The 19,640-nt window shown below is 38.4% G+C and overlaps 1 protein-coding gene across 4 annotated transcripts in view; it reads right to left on the bottom strand.

Annotated features, from left to right (window-relative positions):
- Window positions 1–5,439: 5,439 nt before the first annotated feature.
- The window catches only part of pard6a (par-6 family cell polarity regulator alpha), a 41,183-nt gene continuing 26,982 nt past the window's right edge, over window positions 5,440–19,640 (bottom strand). For all 4 annotated transcript variants that reach the window (XM_037108205.1, XM_037108204.1, XM_037108206.1 and 1 more), the window contains 4 exons: window positions 17,379–17,668; window positions 14,136–14,261; window positions 13,316–13,515; window positions 5,440–10,579 (listed from right to left, as the gene is read on the bottom strand). In XM_037108205.1, coding sequence (XP_036964100.1) covers window positions 10,258–10,579; window positions 13,316–13,515; window positions 14,136–14,261; window positions 17,379–17,668 — 938 coding nt within the window. In that variant the 3' untranslated portion in view covers window positions 5,440–10,257. The remainder of the gene's footprint in view (window positions 10,580–13,315; window positions 13,516–14,135; window positions 14,262–17,378; window positions 17,669–19,640) is intronic.

The raw sequence follows: 19,640 nt of genomic DNA, 5'->3' as shown, positions 1-19,640 counted from the left end.
TTTGGTGAGTTTTGGGCTATGTTCAGGCCTCCAGAGCTGCAATCAATGTTGAGAATAAAAACAATATTATACCCTAATAATTGTTATAGTAGGGGAGCGAAGTATAAAGTAACAGAGCCGTAGAGCCTCAATCTGAGCAATGTGACCTCTCTGTTTTTCTCTCTCAACTTCTTAAAGCCTCATTTCCTCCAGCCATACAGCTTCTATTAGCTTCAGTTAAGCAAATAGCAGCAGTGCTTGGTTTAACTATCCCTGTAGTGGATATGAACTCAGTTTGAACTGATCATATTTCTGGCCAAAACAACTCTGCTAGGTATCATCACACTGTGGCTGGGATCACTCTAGACATTCTTTTTAGACATTCTATTTAATTTAGCAGGAAGGCTGGGAAAGAGTGATGTGTGAAGCTTGAAGGTTTGATATTTTGTACTGTAAGGCAGTATCGTGCCACTGAAGAGAGAGGATCTTGGTACTCTACTCCGTAAAAGCTCAAAGAATATTTACATCGATTAAAATACAGGTTACTGGGAGAGAAAGCATGAAGAACCAAAAGAGAGGGACGAAAGAAAGAAGACATTAGAATGGATGATTGGGAATAAGCATAACCATATAAGCCATGAAAAGAATGAAAAGAGAGAATTAAAAAGAATGGAAGACAGAAGATAAAGAAACAAACAGTACCTTTAAAGTACTGACCCCCTTTTGATGATTTCCTCTTTTATTGCTTTTATAAATGGAATCATGGTCAATAAAAATTGGCTTTTAAACATTAAAAACTGTCTGTTTTATTTTGTAGTATTTACCTATTCATCTCATTACAGATCCCTTCTCCTGCCACTGTGATTGTCCTCCCCGCACTGATTACATTCACCTGTTCCTTATTACCTGTTCCCTCTGGTGTATATATAGTTCCTGTGTTTCCCCTGTCTGTTGCCAGTTCTTCAGGGCTCTAGACAGTGGTGGTTCTAGACTCATTTTACTGGGGAGGGTCAAGGTGGGGCCAGTGTTTAATCAAAGGGGCACATTAAAAAACAGAAACAAATGATATTTAAACATTAAAAAAGTTAAAGTTTGCTTCACATTAAAATCATGCAAAAGTTTATTTTGTACATAAAGAGTGCATTGATTGAAACAATGAGGTAGGGCCATCAAAAATCATAAATTAAATACAGTAGGACAGTGCTGCAAAAGGTGGGCATGGACGCCTGACCCCCTCACTCCAGTTTGGTCTAAAGCTCCGTCTCCTGTCCACCATCATTGAGAATATGTTCAACTTGGGCTGTCCTGCTTCATCGTTCTTGGACTTGCTGATAAAGATGCACAGTAAACAACAAGGGCACAACTATAAACAACATTTTCTTACTGTTGTATGCATTTGTTTTAAAATGTAGGCCAAGTATTTGTTGTTTTTAACATAAAAATCACATATCAATGACGCAAAAAATAATTTATGGCAGAAAGCACCATTTTATGGACACACTGTGCTATAAATTCTAATAACACTGCTTTGCAAATGGCATGTACAAAAACACCTTTTCTAATTAACAAACCTAATGGTGCATTACTTGATCCACATGGATCCACTTGCTGTCCCTCCAGCTGTTCCTCTCTCTGTGCCTGTATGTTTTCTTCCTCCTCATCCTCTGGAATGTCCCTCTCTGTGTCAGTGCCCTCACTTTCACCACCTGCCTTCTCTTCAACCTCTACCAGCTCCTCAGCTCTCTCAATACCTTCATATGTTTCACAAAGTTCGGGGAAGCCATTGAGGAGTACTACTGGTCGGCCTCAAGGAAATCCTGACAATCATAGCTCCTTTCTTCAAAATGCTGCTGTTCTCGTTCTCATCTCCCACCCGGCAAGTGTTTGGATGCGTTGCTCTAATTACTCCATATAGAACGCTTGAGTCACATTAGCTCCATCTTTGGTGACAGCGCATAAAATCGTAATTACTTGATTAATTTATTTTGTTTTCATTTTATCATTCAGTCAGCTCAAATTTTCAGTTGGGGGCCTAGTAAAAAAAGCTGGTCTGGAGCCAGGGCGGTTCTACACAGGGGCCTATATGACCATGATTCCATTTTAAAAGCAATGAAAGAGGAAATCATCAAAGGGGGGTACTGTTTGTTTCTTTACCTTCTGTCTTATATTTTTTTTAATTCTCCCTTTTCATACATTTGGGACCAATGTGCTCCTAGTAAAAAAAGTCAGTGTGGAGCCAAGGGCGGTTCTACACGGGGGCCTACAGGGGCCACTGCCCCTCATATATATATATATATATATATATATATATATATATATATATATATATATATATATATATACACACACACACATACACGCACACATATCTATGTGTATGTATGTATGTATGTATGTATATATGTATGTATGTACGTATGTATGTATGTATATGCGACCTAGCCGGAAGGAGAGTAAGCCTCAAGCCTTCCTGTTAGGTCACACTCAGGGATCGACACTTTTTAGCTGCCATGAAGCGTGCCAAATACAGAGGATACACTGAAGCTAGCGTGAGTAGTTCAAAAACCTACTTTTTAGTAACTCTGACAATTTTCTCAATGTTCATGTTGATGTGTATAGACCCTGGTGATACTATGAGCAAAATTTCATGTTGTGTCAAACCTTCTTATTGTTTTAAAAATAGCAAATTTGATGCTAGCATAAGAGTGCCCGACCATACAACAGCCATTGCCCAGGTTCTTCAACAGTCAAAGCTTTATGGGAGAGTGGCAAAGAGAAAGCCACTGTTGAGGAAAGCTCATTATATCTATATATATCTATATAATATATATCTATATATTATACATTTTTACCCAAAGTCAGGTGGGAGACTCCAAGATCAAAATGGAGCTTTTTAGCCCTCAGACTAGAGACTACATTGCACATCACAAAAGAAACAAAACAAAAAAACCCCCATCCCCATCTGTTAGAGAATGACGACTTAAGAGAAGATTTATTTACCACCAAGACAATTACTGGAAACCTACAGCAAAGCTACACAGAAAAGTTTTATAGACCACAAGGTGAATGCTCTGGAGTGGAGAAGTTGAAGCCCAGACCTTAATCCAATAAAAAATTTGTGGCTGGACTTGAAGAAATCTGTTTTGGGCTTGACATTTAAGGCATTTTAAGAAAATATAAAGGACAATGGAGGGAATGATGGGTAGAAAGGAAAGACCAGGTGAAAATTCAAAAACTGGAAGAAATGAGGAAACAAGGAAGCAGTGTTTCCCCTATATGCATTCTGCAGCTGTGCTGCAAAACAAAAAAGACATGATTTTTGTAGGTTTAATATCACGGGTGAACGGCGAATGTAAGTTACACACAGTGAAATCACTACAGTGATAACACAAGTTATCTTGAAATTGATTAATATTGTCATTACTGCTATTTGCATTATTTCTGAAAGTCACAGTTTAAGTCGGGTGGCTGAAATCCTCGTCATCCTGTTCAAAGGCTGCAACAGGTGACTCACCAAAGCCACACGTGATGCAGACAACCTGTCTGGCATGTGTATAGTTAGGCAACCTAACTTATGCTATATTGAAAACAAGTACCAAATATCCTTTAAATCATTTATTAACCATCTCTGATTTTATTGTTTACCCCATGTTGTGAGTGGATTACTGTGCTTGTTGGATTAACGTAGATCCCAGTTGCAAGCTTGTATTAAAAGTTGCTAGCAACTAGCTACATAAACTTGACAGAGCCGTCTTAAGCCCCCTCAGACCTGCTGTCCACACTCCTAGGCAAAACGCCACTCTGCGTAAACCACCGGGGTGAAGTTAGTTTTAGGTTGGATACTCAGTGGATATTCACTCAGGTCCAGCCGCAACTTTACTGAGGTTCACCCAGTGTTAGAAGCAGGACGGTTAGCTCACCTCCCAGAGCCTCAAGCTGAATCGCTGGAGACTGATTCAGGGACGTCATTAAATTACTTAGCATGAATATATTAATACAAAATAATTGCAGTTTTTTTCAATATCCTCCATGTCATGTGGCCTAGTGACTCCAAACCAGCAGCAGATTGTACTAGTAAACTGGACAAATGAGACACCTATTTCTAATATATTTTAGTACTTCCTCTATTTTAAATGAATATTAATATGCAGAAAATATTTTTTTTCTCAATATCTTCCATGTCATGCAGATTGTTTCAGTAAACTGGACGAAAAAGACCTATTTTTATTGTATTTTAGCACTTCCTCTATTTTAAATGAATATCAAAATGCAGAAATTATGAGTTTTTCCTCGATAGATGCCCCTGGACCCCCCTACTGTTGCTAGGTTACCGACTCAGAGCTCCTCTGCTATAAAAAAGAATTAGGGGAAACACTGCAAGGAAGGATGAAGGAAAAAAGTGAGTCTAATTGACAATGATGATGACACAAATATACCTAAATAGACTTCTCTATATAGTTTATTTTTGATAATCAATTTATTTAAACTCAAAATGACATTCACAGTTTAGTTACAGATTCCTACAGAAAACAGCTATGTGTTCACTGCAGTTTACATGTATCACACATGTTTAATATAAACCTTCTTCTGACACAACCTGCTGCACTGAGGTGCTTCAGATGTGTACTGATCATCACACAGGAATGACATCCAATCAAACACAGGTATACTTACTCAAAAAGGCACTTCCTCTGTTTTCTAAAACTGTGTAAAATCAGGAGAAAACTCAGTTTCAGTTCAACCACACAACCATCCAGAGTGTGTCCAAACTGACTGGCCAACATAATATAAGCAGGCTTCATATAGAAAGTGAAGCTATGATATGACATTGAGGGGTTTCTAATTAATTATCACAAACACATTTTGGTTTTCTGTTTAGTTTTTACTAACATCAGTAACCAGTAATGTGGTTTTGAGTGGGATGTAACATTAGCTTGAGCTCCAGACTTAAATCTGTCTTGCATCCACAGAAAGTGCATAGTGTCGGTAGAACCAGTGTGAACTCAGTTTATCTACCATTTCAATAGTTAACCCCTTAACGCCTATTGTCGCAAATTTGCCTCAAACTGCTTCTATTCAGAATGCCACTGAGACAGTGCATGTGTTCCCCCAATGTCGATTCATTCTATATATTAGAAGACAAAATTAACATAATTAATCTAGTACACACACATAAATGCACACATTTTGTTTCTTGTTGTTTTGTTATCACTGTCATGATGAAGATTTGAATGTCTGTCATGAAACCAGATTACAATTTAAATTTACAGAGTATGTTGGCATTAAAAAAATCAATTTCATGAAATGTGTTTTAATTACTACTTTATTATTAATTATTCATTTGCATCATACCCAAATTTATAACTATTCTATGTGCTACAGTCAAATTAATTATTTCCTATTAAATTAGTCTCTGCTTGAAAGCAAAAACACAAATAACTAATTTTTTAACATAACTGCATAAATTCAGGCGTCAAGCCGTTAAACCATTTCTTTGTGCTTTTTGACATGCACGTCATCAAAGTAACAAGTATTAATCTGATTCAGTTAAATGAGATTGAGGCCCAGGCTGATGTTTGTTTGTGAAATGCATGCCTGTTTGTGCTCTTATCCAGATTCAGATGAGAACGACACTATTAATTTGAGTCTTTGCTTGTCCAACACAGAGATGTGTTCAACCCGCAGTGTGAAATATCTGCCTACCCCACCTGGCATTGAATATAATTATACAGACACTCGATGTGACCATGCTGTAGCAGGCTGCCCCCACTTCAGCTCTGGTAATCATTGTCCACATAACTACTGGCATGCCAGCGTGGAAATGTCGCAGACACAATGACATATATAATCCCTCCAGCAAGTTCTGGGTCTATCCTGGGGGATCCTCCCAGTTGGTCGTGCCCACAAAACAACGTATACTATGGCTGTGCAACACACAGTATAATGTTATTGTGGTATGAGACTATACCATCTAAGATTTTGGATATTGTGATATTTCATTAGTAATGTCTTTTCCTGGTTTTAAAGGCTACCTCGCAGTAAAGTGATGTCCTGGCCTCAGTCCAGGACACACAGTGTATGCAATTGCGTCAGCAAATAGGTTACAAGTATGGTGTTCGGTTTGTGTCACATAAACCACACTGCACAAAATGGTTGTGGGTGGTGACAGTGACTTGTGAGCAGATTATTTACAGATGATCCAGAAGAAGTCTCCCACAACACATCATTGACATAGTTAATATGCAATGACTAATTGGGCTGCTTTCAAAATCAGCTCCATACCATTTGACGATTATAGACATCTTACTTTGCCCCAGATCTGTGTACTTGTCACACAAAGATAAATAACCTTTAAATAAATATAAATGACCAGATAAGCCAGCGCTGGGCAAATGAAAAAAAGCCATGGTAGGCAACTAACAACCTTCCACCTTAAGATTGAACACCTCAATTGTTTTATGATTTTACATTTATATTTGATGGTAACACACATTGAATTGTAAAATGTAATTGTGTTTTTTGGATGTGTGTGTGTGTGTGTGTGTGTGTGTGTGTGTGTGTGTCTGTGTGAGTGTGCATTAAGCAGTGTTGACACTGGACTTTGATAAGCAATAGCTTCAGGTCAAGTGCAACCTTTCGTAGCTCAGGGATGATAAATCAAGCATTCTTCAGGTTTTCCTTAAATTTCATCCAGCTGTTTGCTAAGTTCATTTCAATAAAAAACCTGTTCATGTTTTAATTTCTAATCATATTTGGGCAAATAATTAGACATTAATTAGACATTTTAATTAGACAGCTACTCCGGGTAAACTCTAAATCCAGCTATATCCAGAGTAACAGTGCATATTTGAAAGGGGCTTAAATCATTAACAACATCCAAATGTGAGTTCTTAGATCTCAAAACTCACCAAAATATCAATCAAAATGCAGAAAAAACAAGTAAACATTTGGCATGGAGACTCAAGCAATCCAAACAACAGAAATCAGAAATGCTGATGTGACCTCCGTGAATGTACAAGTGACTTTGTTCCTGTTTGCACCCACTGGATTCTAAGGTATTATTACAGAGTTGGTCATGGTCAACTTTTCACTTTTGGTTTGAATATTCCACCAAGCTTACTTTCCTTCTCTTAAAAAGGGTAAAAACGTGATGGAATGTTTCAGCTATAGGCCCATATCAAGTCTTAACTGGAAACATGTATCTCATGCATTATGCACCCAGACCAAGCCAGCTTTATTAAAGGGCACTTGGCTTCAGATAACATCCTTTTGCTGTTACACATATTTTGGAAAAAAGCACCATGTAAAAACAGACCTCTCTCTGGATACAGACAAAGCCTTTGACCATGTGGATTGGGACTATTTATGGGCAGTTTTCGAGCACTTTGGCTTTGGTCTTACCTTTGTTAACATATAGATCCCCTATCACCTTGTGAATTTGCACTTTCGTTAGAACCTTTAGCACAAGCTGTTAGAAAACATCAGCATATTAAAATCAGCAGTATCTCAGTTAAAGTGAAATTGTCACTCTATCTCTGTTTATGCTGATGACATTTTACTGTTCCTATCAAACTTGACCAACTCTATTCCTCATGTATTAAGTCACTTTGAACATTTTGGGTCATTCATCCAATGACAACACAATTAACTGGACCAAAACTTTCTCAATGCCCTTAAATCCATTGGCTAGAAAGTGAACTGTACCCTCACTGTCAGTTGCTTCAGAGTGTCTGTTATATTAAATTCCCTGTCTGCATGGTATCAAACAGAAACATACTTATAATTCACATCTAAGTGTCACAACTTGCCCACTGTTTGGAATATAACTTTGTTTTGTCTGACTCCATACCTTTCATTTATCCCCAACTGGCTAACAAGGGTATTTGTGTTCTTGGGGACATTTTCAACCACTGAGGTCTCTGCATTTCCAAGACCTTAAGAAGTCTTTCTCACCAATTACTTCAGGCTGGGGAAGAGAATTTGTTCAAATCGGATTTGTATTGGACTGGCCTTAAATATGGAATTAAGTATTTTTGTCTTCCAAGAATCCTGCGCAGCAGTTGATTGTTTACAAGTTTGTACATAGAATCTACTTTACACACACTGTAGTGCAGATTCATTCTGATCATATCAATTTTATATTACTGTAGTTGTTGTAGAAATGAACATTAACATGATGGTTAATAGTGTTAGTGTGTATAGACGTGTATGCAGTATGTATGCCAGTTTGTGTGGCTGAGGAGGGAAGGGGGACTGTCTCTGCTTTTTAGATTCTTTCATTTAGTGTGAAAATCATTTAAAATAATCACTTCACCTTATTGCTGATTTAACACATACGGTACATAACTTCCCCACCCATTTGTCTTTTTATATCTCAATAATTATATTTGAGATTCACAAGTAATTGGATTTTCATATTTGAAATGCCAGGCTGTAAAAGTTATCTTTGACTTTAGCATAGTTTTTGAATTGATGCTTGTCATGGAACCAAATGTCCTGTTTCCAAAATCTCTCATAACTCTGAAACAGCTGTGCTCTGAGCAGCACTTCTCCATTTGGCTGTTGTAGATTTATGAACATATGATTCCTGCTACATCCAGATTGATTTACTGATGATCCACCTTTAAAGCCTCAATCTCAGATGGAGTCCATTACCATCACAACCAGACTGCAGTACTATCAAGAACAACATCATAAGCAATGATAGCGGACACTCTAAACTGAGTTATTCTTTGGTGTAGGGGAGCTGTAAAGGTTATTTATGGTCAAGCTGTGACTTGTAGTGTACACTTACTGCCACCAGATAACTTAACTGCAAAACTTTCCCTCTGTTCTGATCACCAACACCTGTCTGCTCTGAGCAAAGCTGCCGTTGTTCTCTCTTGCTAAACCACAAACACATTAAGGCCCATTTATACCTACGGTAAAAATGGAGGTCGTTTTTCATACGTTAGTGGATCCGTTGCCTCTGAGCTTACGAATCTGGAGTGCTCCAGACGAAACAGAGCAATACCACTGGAAATCGTGGTGGCAGTATAGACTTAGAAGTCACTCCATTGTGAAAATCGATGAAGAAGACAGTAGTTGCTGGAAATTCAAAGAAAAACAAGAAAAGAGTACAACATTGGACATTTAAAAATGGCGCAAAATTTGGAGGAGAAGATATGTGAGTTGGTGAGAAGGTACATACATTTATATGGTGCTACAGTGCCGGGTCATCGTGACAAATAGCAACGTCAATGGCTCAGTCATTCATGACACAACACCGCCCTCTAGAGGACAAGTTTGGACGGACGAATTTCGCCCGGATCCGGAGGTATGCCAGCTTTACACCTTGCCATATTCCTATATCACCAGATACACTTGAGACAATGGCTTTCATTTTGGCAGACACTGCCAGTGCTTCTGCAGCTTCTCTGTATCTTCTTCATTTCTACATGCCAATTTAAAATAATCAACTGATTAAATAGTAAATAGTAGTTCATTAAATGTTTTTATTTATAATCATCAGATCACTAGCAGAGTGACTTTTCTCTACAAACAGACATGGTTCTTAGATGTTTATTCTCTGCGCAAAGGTGAAGGACCAATTTTTGCAAAAATATCAAACATTCACTTTGTACTGCCTTGTGTATTCTCCTGCCTACACCGTGCTCTCTGTGCTGGACACCAAAATACCACACAAACGGGCAAAGACAATTTTAAAGTCAGGAAAATAACAAACTGCTAGAGTGCTGTTCTGCTAGATGTTATACTGCCATTAATGTTTTACATGATATTATTCTTCCACTGTCTTGTTATAGTCAACAAATCAGGTGTTCTGCAGTAAGAAGTTGATTTTTCTGATTGGTGCAGCTGTAGGTTTTCCGGTTTTGTAGCACTTCATAAACAATTTCAGAGCAACATGATTAACCAACCATTTTACAGAAGCATTTGCAATTTTTCCCCACCCTAGTTCATCCCTGTTAGTCCAAACTGATCCATTAATACATTGCAGCATTTAAACAATTTTCATGGGTGTTTGTCATTTGTTTTGCATACAAACCATGACAGCTCAGTTATACACATTACCTCAGCCATATCTTGCTGACATATACTAGTCAGTCATGTTGTACCTATGGATGATGCACACCCATGATCCAAGGGGCAGGAAGCTAGTAGAAGGTGCTGTCAGAAAGTCAGAGTCCATCCAGTCCATTATCTGACTGACGGGAGCACAGCTTTCTGTATTTTTCATGGTTACATCACTGTTACAGCATAGCTGTGGTGTTGTAATGGTTACAGTGTTATTATGTTGCCATCCTCTCTCATGCTCTCTTGACTGCTACTACATGTGTGGGTGGGATTTCCATTTTGATTGGACATCATCATGGAGCTGTCACTCAGGGTTGTTCCAATGCTATTGGGCAATGACAAACTCTGTGGGAGGGGCCTAACCACAGTGAAGTTGTGTGGTCTATTGCTAGGCGAGTCTCTGTTGAGGTTAGTGTTGTTGCTGTTGGTAACTCGTTGGGAGTCAAAGGGTGCCAGGGAGTCATTCTCCAGAATAAGGTCACCATCATCATCTTCATCATCACTGTCACCCTCTGCAATGCTGTTGCTGTAGTAACAACAGAGGAAACAACGGTAATAGAATTAATTCAGAAATGACAATAGTGTACAGAAGCTTAACACACTGATGTGACATAATAAAGATTGGTTAAAGCGGATTCAGTCTGTTCCTTTGCCCTCTATTTGTCCACCTGATAAATTTCAGTCCAAAATGTTGCTCTGTACTAATTCTTGAGAAACATATTTGGCTCATTAGCTTCTAAATGCATGTCTGATCCCTGGTTTCCATCGGGTGTGTGTTTAACATTATGTGCAAGCTATTTTACTCAGGTCACCTCCTGACTGCATGTCCCATGAGCACATTACAGATGCAAAGCATGCAGTTGGCTGATACAGTAGACCCAACCTAACTTGAGCCGTGAATGAGTGTGGACAGAGATGGACTCTGATGTTCCGAAGCAGGTGTCTGACGTTACAGAGGGATCGTTAAGGATTCATTTTCAACAAGACACTCATGAGACTATTCGTATGTGTTTACCTTAATGCATATGTGTGTGTATGTGTGGGCTGGTAAAGAGAGACCCACAAAGAGAGCTAACGCTGGGAGCACAGCAAGGAGGAAAAAAAACAGCAGTGGAGACACAACACTTGGCTTCCCATCACTCAGCGGCAGGTGAATGAACACAGGCTCAGATCACCTTCAGCTGATCCTTGATAGGAACGCAGCTTATTGTATGCTCACATGGTGGCAAAGTTAACATTTCAGTTAAACAGAATAGAGAGGCTCGAATCATTTGTGATGAGCACAAGAACAGCAAGCAACAAACTGTTTTTTACAGTGTGAAACTAGCAGTAAATAGATCCACAAAGTCACACACAATGCAGCATACAATTTATGCTATGCTTCTAGTATCCGCCCAGACAAGCCTCGCTTGTGGCCGCAATGTTGGTGGCTTTGGCATGTGACTATCCTCTTGTATCCAGCTCGCTTCATCGGACAAAAGGACGTTGCAGTGTCTTGTGGGGCTAACGGTGGCTGCTGAAACAGCAGAGTCGGCATGGGTGAAGAAAACTGGTAAAAGCGGATCGCATTGCGGGGACGTCCTCCTTCTGCAGGGATGAGAGACTGGGATTGCACAGCTCTCCTCTGTCTCCAGAACATGTTTGATGAAAAAGGGCAGTTTTGGCTTGACCTGTGAGGTTAAAGGTTAAACCTAGGCGAGTAAAAACATTTTTTGCTCTCTTTTAGTAATACCTGCGCGGGCAAAAGCAGATGCTTCCAGCAACACATTACAAAGGGACTGGTTTGAAACTAGTGTGCAGCTGTTTTTATCTTCCCTACTTATCCGGTTGCACGAGGAAACTGACAATGCCATCAGGTGTGCTCTCAGACAATGGGAGATGGGAGTTTTCAAATCTAGTGACAATCAGGTGCCACCTACTGAACACTAGGGTTGGTGCACTTTCCTTTCCTAAGAGGCTGCATTTAGGCTTTGGTCTACAGGCAGGCTGCTCTATTGTTAAAACCATGTGGCGAGGTCCCAACATAATAACATAGTAATGGAACGCAGAGAGACAAACTCAATGTAAAACTGCATGCACTAGCATTAAACACCTCTAAAAAGTGAAGTTACTTGGAAGCTGTCTTTGATTCAGATCTGAGCTATGAGCCTGACAAAAAAAACATAACCAAGAATGCTTTTTATCATCTTAAGAACATTTCTCAGTGTGTGGTCATTTCTCTCTTAAGCCAAGACAGAAATATTAATGGATGCTTTTATCACATGCAGAACTGCCTATTGTAATGATCTACTCTTGTTCCCCTTAAAAAGTAAATCACTCAACTTCAATTACTTAAAAAACTCAGCTGCATGTGTTGATGAGAATCAGAAAGACAGCATACATTACTCCAACACTGTGCTTGCTATGTGTGAGATTCACAATCTATTACAAGATGCTTTTACTTGTTTATAAAGCTGTAACTGTCCTTTGTCCTACCAATTCAACACATTTGCTTTTTGCCTATGAACCTTGTAGGTCTCAGGTCTAGATCTCAGGCCTTCTGACAGGGGTCTTTTAAGACCTGACTGCAGCAGGGAATGTACCCCTAGACAGGCTCCATGGTCTTCTTTGGTCTTCATCAGGAGGCAGGGTCGTGCTGGGGTGGTATGAGTCGCTGGGGTTAGTACAGACTTGTGGGTTTTGTGCCTGTCGGGGTGCGTGCAGTTGTGCCAGGAGCTCGGATACTGTTAGATTCTTGTGCACTTCGGGGATTCGACTTCTCCCTTGGATTGTTAAGCCTGTGTCTTTGTGTTGCGCAAGTCTTTTTGGCCCCACTGTACTATAATTATTTGTATTAATTATACTGTTTTTATTAAGTATTTCATTAATGACAAGCTTTTGTCCCTTTATTTCATTAATGACTGTGTTTTATTTATGTGTTTTACTCAAGACAGTGCTTACTCTTTGTGTGAAGCCCTTTGTGTTTCCTTGTGCTGTATGAACAGTTCTATACAAATAAAGTTGATTGACTGATTGTGAATCTGATGATGTGGGCACTTTGGGACTGCCTGATCAAACCCCTCTTTACTTAGAATATGGCTTCTGACACTTTCATTTGTTTATTGAATCTTTGAGCTGTCTGCTTATTTCTAAATGTGGTTTCACTGGGTATACGTAACACTCCTAGAAAATCCTTAATTTCCTGTTTTGCAGTAATGTTTTACAGAAAACTGGCACAACACACACCAAAAAAAACATTCTCAGTGTCCTATCCCTGTCATACCTTGCAGTAATTGGGTTGCTCTGAGAGGCAGGGCTTGGTGAGTCATGCGATGGAGCAGAGCTGGTAGATCCAGCTGAGCCCACAGAGCCAGAGTTCCCCATTGAGGTTTTACTCCCACGATGCACCACATTATTCCTCTGGTTAGCTGGTTTGACAGTCACAATGAGGTTGTGACTGTTGGCCACCATCATGTCTGTAACCTGAAATAACAGATACATACATAGATCTTAGGTTTGGATGGATGGATGGAGGATTTATTGCCCCAGCAAAGTCAAAGTCATACACATGAATCACAATTTTTACACCTTCGGATCTGAAAAATATGAAATTTAAAACCTGCATCAAAACCAGGTAGCTTAGCTGTGCTTATATCACCACTTTATGCCATGTTCAATCGTCTACTGGTTTCCACCTGCTTTAGTTAAGTTTAAATTCACTGTGCTGACATACTATTATATAAAAAAGGTGAGAAAAGCCTTGTATTAAAACAGTAACATTTAATCAGTTGTTACTGCAAAACTGAAGCTACCAATGATCAGCTGTGCAGGTAAGATTTTGACAGGTTAATGAATGTGGTTAATAATATTAGTATGAAACAGCACATAGAATTTTTTAGCTTCTCTAACAAAAAAGATTACAATGAAAACTGTATAAGTAGGTTAAACAAGACTAATGAATGTTGTAAACATGTTTTTCCATCTTTATCTAATGCCTCATATAGTATCTGATTAAATACACAAACTGAAAACCATTATGGAGACATATTGAAACTTCTGCCATCGCTTTACACATCGCCAAGAAGGTTAATGCTGGACACTACCTGATCCAAAGTTTTTCCTGCTACATCAATGCCGTTGACCTCAAGGATCTCGTCATTAACTCCCAGCAGTCCTGTGCTTTCTGCAAGCCCACCACGTACCAAACGAGATATAAACACTCCTGGAACCTACAGTAGGAACAGAAGGAAAAAGGAAAAAGAAAACATACAAATGTAATATCTCTCTGCAACATGATTTACAACCTGAGAACCTATATTTCATGTGAACAAATCTCTGACACACACAGAAGTCAGCATGCCCAAATATCTATAATCACATTATTAACTTTGTTTTTCTTTATTTGTTGTCTAGTATTGGTTGACTGCAGAACATATGACATTTTAATCAAATTGAATGTGTGAGGCATCATTATACAATCTGGCTTAAGTTCAATACCTCACCATCTGCGTCTACAATTTCCCGGTCTCCAAATGTTCAAACACATGACTCACTGTTTACGTAGAAGTGCAAAAAGATCACGTTTGTTTTGCTAGATCACAACATTTATGTGGGAAGTGGCAAATGCGTTTTACGTCCCCTATCTGTCCCTCAGTTCCTGCACGTACAGTGTGTCTTTGAGTGTGCAGTGTGTCTTTGTCATTGAGGCTGTGCTTTTATTGAGGCAGACATGTTTTTCATGTATGGCTAGCATTTATGTCCATACTTTTCAATTACTTCAATAAAACACAATGTTGCATTGTTTACTCCATATCTGTATTAACATTACAATTATAACCTTATTCAAAAGCTTGTTGGATGCTTCTGCATGTTTTAATTCCCTACCAGTTTGACTTAATAATGTCCTACAGACATAAATATTCACTTATTAGGATTGTCATGCAGATAATTATGATTACAATATAATTATAATAACTAACTGCCCTGGTACTTCTAATCTGTTGTAAATGTACCTTAAAATAAATAAATAAATAAATACATACATACATACATACATATATATACACACACACACACATATATATATATATATATATATATATATATATATATATATATATATATATATATATATATATATATATATATATATATGCTCTGCAGAGTCTTTATTAAATTATTTTCTGTAAAAATCAAATGAACACATCATCACACAATCATATGCAGACAAGCTAGCTCTCAGTGCAAAGCGAATAGACTCATAACAGGCTATTGTAGGGCTCATGGCTCATGACAGGCTGTAACATGGACATGTGCGTTATGAACAGAAAATCGAAAATGCTGGAATACGTTTCTGTCTGCAAAATTCAAGTTTCCGTCTCTGCCAGTGAGGGAGTAAGCGCACACTCGACGGATCGACTAGTTTGGACTACTGGAGGACAGGGATGTAAACAAACCGGTATGTAGCACCTTGCAAAAACACACAATTTTAACCACTTTTTTATTCTTTTTGAGTCATACACGTTACAATGCTGTGTTGTAAGGTGTCTGCTGATGTTGCATAACTTTTGGGGTGAGATTTGGAGCACGTTAAGATTCTTAAAACACAGTGTACAGTTCAGACCCCATGCTGTTAGCGGTCAATGCTAACTCTTCGTTCAAGGAGCCCTGTAAGGGTTGCACCAAAGGTTTTTGCGTCTTCGGCACTGGCAAGTCAAGGGTAGCTTGAGCGATAAAGCTGCATGTTGAAATTGACCGAAGTTCTCCTTTAACATCACCACGATATCAATGAGAGGGAAATAAGCCACATTAAGAGCTTTTCTAGAGCTGTATACTGTATATTTAATGTATTTAATTTATCGATCACTAGAAATTACCCGCAGTTTGGTCCCCCACGATACTTGTGGACATTGCATTTGATTCAATTGTCCAAAGTAAAGGCTCATTTTGATTGATTTTGTGATTTCAAATGGTGACACCCCTAATATACACACTAAGAACATACTGTATCTTAGTGTTTGGTATGTCACCCTCTTTTTTTAATCACAGCAAGCATTTAAGTGGCATGGACTCCAAAAGTTTGTGCAAAACCTAATGACTTATGTTATTCCAGAATGATTCCACAGTGTTCCACAAAGCTTCTTGCTTTCTCAATTGCAACATACACCGCTGTCAAACGAAGTGCGTCATGTTGGGGTCGTACAGAGGTAAAACAAGCTACTCAAAAAGAAAATAAATTCAAAATATCAACCATTTAAAGTTGTGTCCTTCCCCTAAGCCAAAACAATAGACAATGCCACCCAGTACTAAAAAAAAAAAAAATGAAGTCTGTTTTGCAGCACCCTCCCCTCTCATAAGTTATGAACAGTTTCTCAATAAATTGAAGACAAAAATGTAGCAACATTCCTGCGTACATAAAGAGCTTAACTCAATTACACAAAACTGGCAGTCAGTAATTGGTCTATTAAATATACACAAAAAATATATAGTGTTGTTTAACCTGACTGGGTATAGATGTGTTTTTAATATTGGTATGTAATATTTCGTATTTGGTCAATGAGGCTGCTTTGCTATCCATCTTGGAACTAAACTTCATATATGGATCTTGTGTGGTCACTTTGTGTTTGCGTGATTGTACTTTGGAGGTCCATTCACTATCCCCTGAGAACCCTTACGCAAGAGTTGACCTGACTTTATATTGCAGCAGGATAATGAGACCAAACACACCTCAAAGCTCTACAAGAATGAGTGTCATGGACTCCTCCACAATCATGTGACGTCAACCCGACTAAACATTTATGGGGGCACTTGAAGCCTGAGAAAGCCAAGAATTAAGATCATAGCAGGTATGTTTCACCTAACGTCTAGGGAATATAACGATCCACTGTGAACTGACTTGAGGAAACAGTATTAGGGTTGTTGCCCTAATACAGCTTCCTCAAATCAGTTCACAGAGGATAATATGTAGATATTTTCCCCTAAAATAGTAACCTCAAAATCATTCTTATGCTACAGAGTAGAGACTTTTTTTCGCAAATAGATCCATAAACTGCCATGAAATGCTTAATTCTCCACATTAAGCTGTCACGTAATTTTTCAGACAGATGGACATTAAATATAATGACCCTCCTTTTCTTTCTGCATATTTGTTCTTTTCTTCGAGAATGACTATATCCTCAAAAATAAAAATATATCTCCAAAAAGTCATCTCATTGGTTGATAATGGGTGGGTTTATTGTATTTAATTTATCAATATATTTGATCAATTTACAATTAATTTTGTAAATATGTAAAGATGTAACGTGATCTAGACTGGTAAGTGGGTCAAATAAAATAATTTATCTCACCTTCTCCACACCCTGTGGTGTCACCCGCACGCTCACCCCATCACGGATGTAGAAGCCCAGTGGTTTGTGTGTACCATGCTTGTGGAGACGTACACGTCGGTGTGTCTCAGGTAGGATGTCCACATCAATAATGGATGAGATCTGTCTGAAGTTCTGTGGTAGGCCAATCATAAGGCCTGCTTTGTTCCTTGAGTGGGTGGAGCCTGAAGCAGTGGTGCGCAGTGCGGTTAAGCCTAGCCCCTTTTTACGCCTCTGGAGGGAGTTGGTTGCAAAAACTATAGGTTCATCCTCTTAAAGAAGACACACAGAGGGATGGAGAAAACAGTTCATTATTTATATTGCAATATCTTTTGAAAAAATTAACATTCACAGACATTGGAATTTTTTTTTTTTACATAAAATGTATTGAAACATTATAATGGTGTGGGAAACTGCCCTGATGACTGTTGTGAAGTGATGAACTCAATACTTTAGCCTACAGTGCACAATGCTGCACCCCTATGGAAAACTTAAACATAGAATGTATCTTTAATGAAAGTACGAGAAATGCTAATACTAATAGCTTAGTGATAATGCTCCACTTTTTATATGTTTTTAATATCAAAACTGAAATGTGTTTTAATAAGACTATGTTTGAAAGCTGCTCTTCATATACATGTATACCAGACGTATGGAAATTGCCCTATTTGTATTGAGGGAACATGGAGCTCTTTCAAATTGAAAATATAAAGGGCTATCAAATTCTGGAAATCAGTCCATTCTCACAGAAATTAAAAATGCACATATTGATATATGCAGCATATAAACAAAGTTCAAAGACAAAATTTCTGACACTAGAAGGCCAGGTGTGTTGTCTGTCTTGGATTCATACTAAGTCATGACAACCACCATGATTTAAGCTGCCTAAACCTACCATACATACAGTAGTTTAAACATGTAGATAGTGTAGTAAACAACTAGAGAAATTGAAGGAAGGACTAGATTTTACAGAACTGATTATAATTAACCAAGTAGTTTGTGGGAATACAGCATGCTTGAAGACTCTGATTGTAGCCTTGTGTTGATTGTTTATGAAATTCTGTTTCTCTGATGAAGTTGCTTTTCTAACCCAGCTTGATATATTACTCTTCTGCTGGTGAGGTCACTTTGGGTCTTCCTGATTGTACTTTATATGCAACTTGATCCAGTTACTGGAAAGCATTTTAGACTTCCATTCACTATTCCCTGAGAAACCTTTAGTCTAGCCATGACTTGACCCGACTTTATCTTGCAGCAGGATACCGAGCACCTAAAAGCTTTACAAGAACTACTTGTCACTTGTGTGACCCCGGCACTCGTTCACATAGGGTATGGGAGAGGAGCTAAAGGCAAAAGATAGGGTCATTCACATACTTGCAAAGCCCCAACACAGGTTTATCTACATAATCTAATCAAGTGTAACCGGAAATCTGAATATTTTTTCTTCATTTTTTTTTTTGGAGGAACATTATTACAATTCTGTCAAAAAATATTATTCTTTGAGTAAATCTGTAATGATTACTCTGTCTGCATGTGCAAGAGGAATTTATAAATATTTGGATAACAACATTCATATAATTCTACAATTTCACACTTCACCATGGTCATACGTCTCTTTCCCTTTCCTCTTCTTACCATGTGTAGCAGACCAAACACAGGAAAATCTGAAGAAACTAAATTCTTTCATCATCCCACCAATTTACAACTTTGTTTGCACTTCAGACAGAGACCACATCCTCATACATGGACCATTAGACCCTTCTAGGGCCATAAATTGTGGCATTCCTATTTGAATGTGTTTTGTCCTGCTCTCCTCCTTATTCACCCTAAGTGTCTTTTGATATTATGAAACTTTACTGCTTCAAAATATGCTAATTTACCTGATACAACACTGCTAGAAAATGAGTTTTGGTAATAACACAATGATATAAGAAATGTCAGTACCACACTAGTGTATTTGATATTAACCAGTATGATTTACTTTTTAGATGTGCTCCATTGTTATATAATCCTAAACTAACAAAAAAGTTACTTTGTGTTACTGGATTAATTCATTTTTCAAGCTCTTATTCCCTCCATTGGTTCTCTCTTTCCACACAGGAATTCATTGGTAACCAGTAAGATTATGGTACTGGCAAAGACAAAGCCACTGTCAAAGAAGCCTCAGTAAACCTCCACTAGAGTTCACCCAAAGGCATGTGGGAGACTCCATAGTCAACTGGAAGAAGCTGATTTGGTCTGACC

This window comes from Acanthopagrus latus, chromosome 8, assembly GCF_904848185.1.
Source record: "Acanthopagrus latus isolate v.2019 chromosome 8, fAcaLat1.1, whole genome shotgun sequence".
Lineage (NCBI taxonomy): Eukaryota > Metazoa > Chordata > Actinopteri > Spariformes > Sparidae > Acanthopagrus > Acanthopagrus latus.
This window is presented reverse-complemented; position numbering and strand designations above follow the sequence as displayed.